The sequence below is a fragment of the Arvicola amphibius genome, chromosome 8 (genome assembly GCF_903992535.2).
Source record: "Arvicola amphibius chromosome 8, mArvAmp1.2, whole genome shotgun sequence".
Taxonomy (NCBI): domain Eukaryota; kingdom Metazoa; phylum Chordata; class Mammalia; order Rodentia; family Cricetidae; genus Arvicola; species Arvicola amphibius.
The window spans coordinates 95,154,073-95,165,540 of NC_052054.1; the positions used below are offsets into that span (position 1 = coordinate 95,154,073).

The window sequence follows — 11,468 nt, forward strand, 5'->3', positions numbered from 1 at the left end:
TGTCTTATTGGTAATCCGAAGTCCTGGTGCTATTTGACCACAGAATTTACTTATTTGGATTTATAAAAACTCATCATTCCTTTTCTGATTATCCAGCAGAGGGCAGCATGGTTCACAGTTAAAAAGCAGAGATGAAAAGCTGAGGTATGCAGGGAGTTAGATAGAAGGTGTTTCTAGGATGGACCTTTTCATTGAGGAATGGAAAACTGTAAAAAAATGGAAAATTGTAGATTAAATGACTAATATTTTCATGTTTCTCACAGCATATACATTATGAAATGTAAAGTAATAAGAATTTTCACTACTCATTGTTTCAAAAGTCCCACATTCAAAAGTACACACACACACACACACACACACACACACACACACACACGCATGCATTTTAATCATGAAGTGCAGCTTTTAGATGTTTATCCTATTTTATAGGTGCAAACTCTCATAGACCGTTTGAGCCAGGACTCTTCTCTTTGCTACTCATCCATAATGTCCTTCCAAGATTGTAGTAAGGAGCTGCAGGCTGCATTCCCACCCGGCTCCCGGCCGCCTGGCTAGCTTATGCCCCAAAATAACAACACACAAATTGTATTCTTTAAAACACTGCCTGGGGACTTGACCACGTAAGGAGCCCAACTCCCGAACGCCGCCCGCCGCTCGCCATGGACGCCGGTGTGACTGAAAGCGGACTCAACGTGACTCTCACCATTCGGCTGCTGATGCACGGAAAGGAAGTAGGCAGCATCATCGCGAAGAAAGGGGAGTCGGTGAAGAGGATCCGCGAGGAGAGCGGCTCGCGGATCAACATCTCGGAGGGGAACTGCCCGGAGAGAATCATCACGCTGACCGGGCCCACCAATGCCATCTTTAAGGCCTTCGCCATGATCATCGACAAGCTGGAGGAAGATATCAACAGCTCCATGACCAACAGTACGGCGGCCAGCAGGCCCCCGGTCACCCTTCGGCTGGTGGTGCCCGCCACCCAGTGCCGCTCGCTGATCGGCAAGGGCGGCTGCAAGATCAAGGAGATCCGCGAGAGCACGGGGGCCCAGGTCCAGGTGGCTGGGGATATGCTGCCCAACTCGACCGAGCGGGCCATCACTATCGCCGGCGTGCCGCAGTCGGTCACCGAGTGTGTCAAGCAGATCTGCCTGGTCATGCTGGAGAGGCTCTCCCAGTCTCCGCAAGGGAGAGTCATGACCATCCCGTACCAGCCCATGCCGGCCAGCTCGCCAGTCATCTGCGCAGGCGGCCAAGATCGCTGCAGCGACGCGGCCGGCTACCCCCACGCCACCCACGACCTGGAGGGACCACCTCTAGACGCCTACTCGATTCAAGGACAACACACCATTTCTCCGCTCGATCTGGCCAAGCTGAACCAGGTGGCAAGACAACAGTCTCACTTTGCCATGATGCACGGCGGGAAGGGATTCGCCGGAATTGACTCCAGCTCTCCAGAGGTGAAAGGCTATTGGGCAAGTTTGGATGCATCTACTCAAACCACCCATGAACTCACCATTCCAAATAACTTAATCGGCTGCATAATCGGGCGTCAAGGCGCCAACATCAATGAGATCCGCCAGATGTCCGGGGCCCAGATCAAAATTGCCAACCCAGTGGAAGGCTCTTCTGGAAGGCAGGTCACTATTACTGGCTCGGCTGCCAGCATTAGCCTGGCCCAGTATCTAATCAATGCCAGGCTTTCCTCTGAGAAGGGCATGGGGTGCAGCTAGAACAGTGTAGGTTCGCTCGTAACCCCCTTCTGCTGTTTTCCCATGATCCAACTGTGTAATTTCTGGTCAGTGATTCCAGGTTTTAAATAATTTGTAAGTGTTCAGTTTCTACACTTTATCATCCGCTAAGAATTTAAAAGGAAATCACATTCTCTGTTCAGCTGTTAATGCTGGGATGCATATTTAGTTTTATAAGCTTTTCCCTGTTTTAGTTTTGTTTGGGTTTTTGGCTCATGGATTTTATTTCTGTTTGTCAGTAAGAAATGTAAGAGTGGAATGTTAATAAATTTCAGTTTAGTTCTGTAATGTCAAGAATTTAAGAATTAAAAAAATGGATTGGTTAAAAAAATAAAAATAAAAATAAAACACTGCCTGGCCCATTAGTTTCAGCCTCTTATTGTCTAATTTTCACATCTTGATTAACCCATATTTCGTAATGTGTGTGGCACCACGAGGGGTGGCTTACAGGGAAAGTTCTGGCATCTAAGCCTAAGTCCATCTTGGGTCGGAGCTTCATTGCATCTGTCTCAAAGAGGAGAGGCATGACAATAGTCTGAGGCATCTGCCCCACTGCCTTCTTCCCAGCATTCTGTTCTGTCTATTCCACCCACCTATGTTCTGACCTATCAGGCCAAGCAGTTTCTTTATTAATTAACCAATGAAACAATAGATAGGTAAGACACTCCTACATCAGTCACCAGGTAGAACCTGAGGAACACAGACCTTTAACAATGTTCTACAAGTGTTTATGGGCCAATAACAAATATAATCCATTTTCTTGAGATCTTGGGTTGCTGTGGAAAATTGTTTTAACTATGTAGATATATTTTATATTTGTTTAGACCGCAGAACATTACTTTAACCGTATAACGCTGTGTTACACTGTTTATGCAGCATTTGTTGATGTATATGAAGATGTGTTGCCTTTGTTTCCCACCACCTGTCTTAGGCACCTGATTGGTCCAATAAAGAGCAGAACAATGAAAAGTTAGGTAGAGAAAGGATAGGTGGGGCTGTTGAGCAGAGAGAATTAAATAGGAGGAGAAATCTAGGCAAAGGAAAAGGCGGAGAGAACTAGGAAGAAAGAGAGTGACAAGCCCAGGGTTAGAAGCCAGAGCTGCAAGCCAGACACAGAAAAGACCTTACAGAAAGAAAGGAAGGTAAAAAAGACCTGTGGGAAAACGTAGATAAGGAGAAACAGGTCAAAATAAGCTATAAGAGATAGCGGGACAAGCATAAACTAAGACCAAGTATTCATAACTAATAATGAGTCTTCACGTCTTGATTTGAGAACTGGTTTGTGGCCTCAAAAATGAAAGCGTGGGACACTTGGCCTATAGAGCACTGTTGTAGGGAGGCCACTTCTTTGTTCCCAGCTACTCAGCCCCAAGATAATCACACAGAAACCATATTATTTGCAATACTGTTTGGCCAAAAGCTTAAGTGTATTTCTGGCTAACTCATATCTTAAATTAACTCATCTCCATCAATCTGTCTATCACCACGAGGCTGTGGCTTACAGGGAAAGTTCTGGCATCTGTCTCAGGTAGGGCTTCATGGCTTCTTCTGACTCAGCCTTTTTCCTCCTAGCATTCAGTGTAGTTTTCACTGCCTATCTCTACTCTGCCCTATCAGGTCAATGCAGTTATTTCATTAACCAATAAAAATAACACATAGACAAAAGGACCTCGTACCCCAGGGCACACCTTTAATACCAGTGTGCAGGAGGCAGAGGTAGGAGGATCTCTATGAGTTGGAGATTAACTTGGTCTACATAGCAAGTTCAAGATCACCCAAAGCTATTAAGACCCTGTCTCTGACAATGAATTCCTAAAGTAGTAAAATATTGAATAATTTTATCAAGATACATGCAGTTCTAATCTGATAATTTTTTGACAAAATGGGCAAACAAATTAATACAATCTCAAGTCAGGATCTCTTGCCTTTTACTCCTCCCTCTTCTCCCCTCTCTTCCCCTCCCCTTCACCACTCTCTGTTTCTTCTCCATACCTTCTCTTATTGTCTGACTGAACTGATAGGCTATTTCCAAGAAAGTAGTCTAACTGAACCTAATTTGTAAATTAGAAGAAATCAACAATTTCCATAAATAAATAAATAAATAAATAAATAAATAAAACAATCAACGGATAAAAGAAGCGATTCAGGACTTGAAAACCAAAATAGAGACAATAAAGTAAACACAAACTGAGGGAATTCTGGAAATAGGAAATATGGGAAAGTGATGAGGAACCACAAACGCAAGCATAAACGGTAGAATACAAGGGATGAAAGAGAGAATCTCAACCATTGGAAAAACAATAGAGGAAACAGACACCAATCAAAGAAAACATTCAGTCTAACAAAAGTTTAACAAAAATATCCAAGAAATATGAGGCACCATAAAAAGACTAAACCTAAGAATAATAGGAATAGAAGAAGTCCAACTAAGAAGCACAAAAAATGCATTCAACAAAATCATAGAAGAAAACTTTCCCAACCTAAAGAAAGATTATGCATATGAAGATAGAGAAAACTTACATAACAACAAATAGACTTGGTCAGAAAAAAGTCCCCTCACCACATAATACCCTGCCCTCTCTTAGAACTGGAGGGGGGTAAGGGAAGGTGACTGGGGGAGTGGGAGGGAAATGGGAAAAAGGGAGGAAGTGAAAATTTTGAATGGTATTATTTATAAAGCAATAAAAAAGTCAAAAAATTGTTTTAAAGGATAAAAAAATGAATTCTTAGAGTAGTAGTGACCCATACATTTAATCCCAGCACTCAGGAGACAGAGGCAAGTGTCAGGTGGATCACTGAATTTGAGGCCAGCCTGATTTACACAGTGAGTTCCAGGACAGCCATAACTACACATAGAAACCCTGTCTCAAAAATAAATAAAAAATAAATAGTAAATAAAAAATAAACAAATCTACTTAGGAGTTGTAAGCAATTGTGTATATCCTCCACTTAATCATCTGGGTGGCAAAATAATATCTGTGTGGATTCTAGTGATAAGTTACTTTCACATCACTTCTTACTCTAAGGTTAGTTTAATTTTTTTTTTTAGAATTTTAATCAGAATGCAATTACATCACTTCCACCTTGTCTTTCCTCCCTCCAGAATGTCTCATGTTTCCTCCAACCATCCAACTCCTCCCATACTCATGTTCTCTTGAATTGATGGCATATATATATATATATATATATATATATATATATGCATGCATTAAAATTTAAATGTAAAAAACAAAACACTAAACATACAGAATACAGAAAGACTATTAAGAGCTGCAAATAAAGGCCAAGTAACATATAAAGGCAGGCCTATCAGAATTACACCTGATTTTTCAATGAAAACAATGAAAGCCAGAAATCCTGGTCAAGCATTATGCAGACATTAAGAGGCCATGGATGCTATTCCCAGCTATTGTACCCAGCAAAATTTCCAGTCACCATAGACACAGACAAACAAGATATTCCATGATAAAACTAGGTTTAACCAATTTCTAGCCATAAACTCATCCCTACACAAAGTACTAGAAGGAAAATTCCAACCCAAGGAAGTTAGCTACATCCACAAAACACAGACAAAAGCTGGTCTCACAGCAGCAAATACCAAAGAAGGGGAAATCACATATAAAACATCACTAACAATGAAAACTAAAATAACAGGAACTAGAAATCACTGGTCATTATTATTGCTTATAAATGGACTCAACTCACCTATAAAAAGACACAGGCTAACAGATTGGATACAAAAACAGAATCCATTTTTCTGCTGCATACAAGAAACAAACCTCAACCTCAAAGACAGACATCACCCACAGAGTAAAGGCTTGAGAAAAAAATTTCCAATCAAATGGACCTAAGAAACAACCTGGTATAGCTACCTTAATATCTAAGAAAACAGACTTCAAACTGGAATCAATCAAAAGAGACAAAGAAAGACATTTCATATTTCTCAAAAAAATCCATCAAGAGGATATCCCAAAACTAAACATCTATGGCCCAAATACAAGGGCTTCCTCATATGTAAAAGAAACACTGCTAAAGCTTAACTCACACATTAAACCGCACATACTAGTAGTGGGATACATCAACACTCCATTCTTACCACTAGACAGGTCTGCCAGGTAGAAACTTAACAGCAAAATAAGTGAACTAACAATTTTCTTTTCTTTTTTTTTGAGACAGGGTTTCCCTGTAGTTTCTAGAGCCTGTCCTGGAACTAGGTCTTGTAGACCAGACTGGCCTTGAACTCAGAGATCCTCCTGCCTCTGCCTCCCGAGTGCTGGGATTAAAGGCGTGTGCCACCACCGCCCGGCAACAATTGTTATGACACAAATGGATTTACAGACATCTATAGAACATTCCATCCAAACATAAAAGACTATACTTCTTTTCAGCACCTCATGGAACCTTCTCAAAAACTGACCACATACTAGGTAACAGAAGATACAAAAAATGGAATAACCCCATGTATCTTATTGAATTACAATGTTTTAAAATTAAAATTCAGCAGCAATATTAATTTCAGAAAGCCCACAAAACATGTAAATTAAACAATGCTCACCTGAGTCACCATTGGGTTATGGAAGAAATAAAGGAAGAAATTAAAGACGTCCTAAAATTCAATGAAAATGACCACACAACATACCCAAATTTGTGGGACACAGTGAAAGCAGTGTTAAGAGGAACATTCATAGCACTAAATGTCTACATGAATAAGCTGGGAAAGTCCCACACTAGTGAATTAACAGAACACCTGAAAATGCTCGAACAAAGAGAAACAAACTCACCAAAGAGGAGTAGACAGCAGAAAATAATTAAATTGACAGCTGAAATCAACAAAATAGAAACCAAGAAAACAATACAAAAAATCAATGAGACAAAGAATTGGTTCTTCAAGAAAATCAACAAAATAGACAAACCTTTATCCAAAATAACCAAAAGGTAGAGAGATAATTTCCAGATTAAGAAAAGGATAAATGAAAAGGGTCATGAAATGGAGGAAACCCAGAGAATCCTCAGGTCATATTTCAAAAACCTGTACTCCAGAAAATTGGAACACTTAAAGGAAATGAACAATATTCTGGATATCACTTACCAAAATCAAATCAAGACCAGAGCAGCAAATTTAACAGACTCCTAGCTGTGAAGTAAGTAGAGACAGTTATCAAATGTCTCCCAACAAAGATAAGCCTAGGACCAGATAGTTTCATTGCAGAATTCTACAAGATTTTCAAAGAAGAACTAATACCAATACTCCTCAAATTGTTACACATAATAGAAACAGAAGGAACACTGACAAACTCTTTTTACGAGGCTACAATTATCCTGATATTCAAACCAGACAAAGACATTACTAAAAAAGAGATTTACAGACTCATCTCGCTCATGAACACTGCTGCAAAAATATTCACCAAAATACTGGCAAAACGAATCCAAGAACACATCAGAAACGTCAATCATCCATCATGACCAAGTAGGGTTCATCTCAGAGATGCAGATATGGTTTAACATATGAAAATATGTGAATGTAATCTGCCATGTAAACAAGCTGAAATAAAACACACATGATTATCCCATTAGTTGCAGAAAAATGATTTGGCAAAATACAACATCCCTTCATGATAACGTCTTGGAAAGAGCAGAGATACAAGGAACATACCTAAACATAATAAAGGCAATATACAACAAGCCAACATCAAACTAAATGGACAGAAACTCAAAGAGATCCCACTGAAATAAAAAACAAGACAAGATTGTCCACTTCAAAGTAGCTGTATAAGTGGGAACTCCCACCAGCAATGGAGGAATGTTCTTCTTGTTCCACATCCTCTTCAGTATGAGCTGCTACTTGTGACTTTTATCTTAGCTACTTTGACAGATGTAAGATGGAATCTCACAGTTGTTTTAATTCACATTTCCCTGACGACTATGGGAGTTGAACATCTCTTTAAGTGCTTCTTAGCCATTTGAGAATTCTCTATTTTGATCCACTTTTAATTGGATTATTTGGTTTGTTAATGTTTAGTTTCTTGAGTTCTTTACTTATTTTTAGTATCTGCCCACTGTCAGGTATGAGGATGGTGAAGATCTTTTCCCATTTTGTAGGCTACTTTTTTGTCCCTTTGACGGTAGTTTTTGCCTTATAAAAGCTTTCAGTTTCCTGAGATCCCATTTATTAATTATCAGTCTCAGTGCCTGCATGGATGGTGTTCTGTTTAGGAAGTTGTCTACTATGACAATGTGTTCAAAGCTATTCTCCATTTTCTCTTTGGTGAATCTGTTTTTATGTTGAGGTCTTTGATCCACTTGGATTTCAGTTTTGTGCAGAGTGACAGATATTCACCTATTTTCATTTTTCTACATACCAAAATCCAGTTGAACCAGCATCATTTGTTGAAGGTGCTTTCTTTTCTCCATTGTATAATTTTGGTTTCTTTGCCAAAATCAAGTGTTCATAGGCATGTGGATTTACTTCTGGATCTTTAAATTCAATCATAGATCAGACTGTCTGTTTTAATACTAATATCATGGGTTTTTCATTGCTACTGCTCTGTAGTATAGCTTGAAATCAGGGATGGTAATACCTCTGGGAATTCTCTTTTTGTACAAGACTGTTTTAGCTATCCTTTTTTTCCATGTGAAGTTGAATATTGTTCTTTCAAGATCTATAAAAAGTTGTGCTGGAATTTTGATGGGTATTATATTGAATCTGCAGATTGTTCTTTGCTAATATGGCAATTTTTTTTTCTGTTAATCATACCAGTCCATAAGCATGGAGACCCTTCTATTTATCTTCTTCAATTTCTTTCTTTAAAGACTAGAACTTACTGTCATACAGTATCCAGCCACTTGACTAAAGGTATTTATTTATCAGCTGTAGGAGTTCCTATGTAGAATTTTTGTAGTTTCTTATGTATACTATCATTTTATCTACAAATAAAGGCGCTATGATTTTTCTTTTTAATTTTGTATCCCCTTGATCTCCTTTGTCTTATTGCTCTATCTAGAACTCAAGTAGTATATTAAATCAATATGGAGAGAATGGATAGCTTTTTCTTATTCCAAACTTTAAAAACTAAGTGTTGGATATCGCCTTGCTGTGTATTGCCTATATTATGTTTGGGTATGTCCATTGTATCCATAATCTTACCAATAGTTTTATCATGAAAGGGTGTTGTTTTTCTCAAAGGCTTTCAGAATCTAATGAAATTATCATGTATTTTTTTCTATCAGTTTGTTTATATGGTGAATTGCATTGATAAACTTTTTTTAGAAATCTTTTTTATTTATTTTTTATTATTATTATTAAAAAATTCCGCCTCCTCTCCACCTCCCACTTCCCTCCCCCTCCCTCCCCTCCTCTCCCCCTCCCTGTCCAGTCCAAGGAGCAGTCATGGTTCTCTGGCCTGCGGGAAGTCCAAGGTCCTCCCCTCTCTATCCAGGTCCAGGAAGGTGAGCATCTAAACAGACTAGGCTCCCCCAAAGCCAGTACATGCAGTAAGGATCAAAACCCAGTGCCATTGTCCTTGGCTTCTCAGTCAGCCCTCATTGTCTCCCACGTTCAGAGAGTCCGGTTTGATCCCATGCTTTTTCAGTCCTAATCGAGCTGGCCTTGGTGAGCTCCCATTAGACCAGCCCCACCGTAGTGGGTGGGCACACTCCTCGCGGTCCTGACTTCCTTGCTCATGTTCTCCCTCCTTCAACTCCTCTTTTGGCCCTTGAGAGCTCAGTCCTGCGCTTCAATGTGGGTCTTTCTCTATCTCCATCCATCGCCAGATGAAGCTTCTATGGTGATACGCAAGATATTCATCAGTATGGCTATAGGAAAGGACCATTTAGGCTCCCTCTCCTCAGCTGCCCAAGGAACTAGCTGGGGACATCTCCATGGATACCTGGGGACCCCTCTAGAGTGAAGTCTCTTGCTAAACCTAAAATGGCTCCCTTAATGAAGATATCTTCTTCCCTGCTCCCACATCTACCCTTCCCCCATCCCAACCATCTCATTCCCCAGGGTCTCCCCATCCTCCCCTCCTCACTTTTCTCTCCACATCTTCCCATCACCCCTTACCACCACCCCACTCCCACCCCCAAGATCCCAATTTTTGCCTGGCAATCTAGTCTACTTCCAATATCCAAGAGGATAACTATATGTTTTTCTTTGGGTTCACCTTCTTATTTAGCTTCTCTAGGATCCGGAATTATAGGCTCACTGACCTTTATTTATGTCTAGAATCCACTTATGAGTGAGTACATACCAAACTCATCTTTTTGGGTCTGGGTTACCTCACTCAGAATAGTGTTTTCTATTTCCATCCATTTGCATGCAAAGTTCAAGATGTCATTGTTTTATACCGCTGAGTAGTACTCTAATGTGTATATATTCCACACTTTCTTTATCCATTCTTCCATTTAGGGGCATCTAGGTTGTTTCCAGGTTCTGGCTATTACAAATAATGCTGCTATGAACATAGTTGAACAAATGCTTTTGTAGTATGATAGGGCATCACTTGGGTATGGAAAAACAAAAAACCCAGGAGAGCCAAAACAATCTTATACAATAAAGGAACTTCTGGAGGCATTACCATTTCTGACTTCAAACTCTATTACAGAGCTACAGTATTGAAAACTGCTTGGTATTGGCATAAAAACATAGAAGTCAACCTATGGAATCGAATAGAAGACCCAGCTATTAACCCACAAACCTATGAACACCTCATTTTTGACAAATGAGCTAAAAGTATACAATGGAAGAAAGAAAGCATCTTCAACAAATGGTGCTGGCATAACTGGATGTGAACCTGTAGAAGAATGAAAGTAGATCCATATCTATCACCATGCACAAAACTCAAGTCCAAATAGACTAAAGACCAAAATATCAATCTGAACACACTGAACCTGACAGAAGAGAAAGTGGGAAGTGCTCTACAACACATGGGCACAGGAGACCACTTCCTATGTATAACACCAGCTGCACAGGCATTAAGGGCAACGTTGTAAAATGGGACCTCATAAAACTGAGAAGCTTCTGTAAAGCAAAGGTCGCTGTCATTAAGACAAAAAGGCAACCTACTGACTGGGAAAAGATCTTCACCAACCCCGCAACAGACAAAGGTCTGATCTCTAAAATATATAAATAACTTAAGAAACTAGACTTTAAAATGCTAATTAACCCAATTAAAAAATGGGGCACTGAACTGAACAGAGAATTCTCAACAGAAGAAGTTCAAATGGACAAAAGACACTTAAGGACATGTTCAACCTCCTTAGCGATCAGGGAAATGCAAATCAAAACAACTTTGAGATACCATCTTACACCTGTCAGAATGGCTAAAATCAAAAATACCAATGATAGCCTTTGCTGGAGAGGATGTGGAGTAAGGGGAACACTCATCCATTGCTGGTGGGAATGCAAATTTGTGCAACCACTTTGGAAATCAGTGTGGTGGTTTCTCAGGAAATTCAGAATCAACCTACACCAGGATCCAGCAATACCACTCTTGGGAATATACCCAAACTTTTATAAGTTAAATCATCTCTACTTCTCTGCAGTGAAGCCAGATCATAGATGAATAATTTTCTTGATGTGTCCTTGGATTCTGTTTCTGAGTATTTTATTGAGTATTTTTTGAATAATGTCCATAAAAGAAATTGGTCTGTAATAATCTTTTTTTGTTGAGTATTTTGTGATTTGGATATCAGGGTGACTGAACTCTTAAAATTACATTG

At 39.7% G+C, this 11,468-nt stretch overlaps 1 protein-coding gene across 1 annotated transcript; it reads left to right on the top strand.

Annotated features, from left to right (window-relative positions):
* Positions 1–659: 659 nt before the first annotated feature.
* LOC119820949 (poly(rC)-binding protein 1-like) lies at positions 660–2,036 on the top strand. Its single transcript, XM_038339692.2, has one exon. It carries the CDS (start codon positions 660–662, stop codon positions 1,728–1,730), a length of 1,071 nt encoding a protein of 356 aa, XP_038195620.1. The 3' UTR covers positions 1,731–2,036.
* The last annotated feature ends 9,432 nt before the right edge of the window (positions 2,037–11,468 follow it).

What these genes read in the sequence shown, in the direction of transcription:
- LOC119820949 (XM_038339692.2), top strand. Translation starts at nt 660, where the DNA reads ATGGACGCCGGTGTGACTGAAAGCGGACTCAACGTGACTCTCACCATT.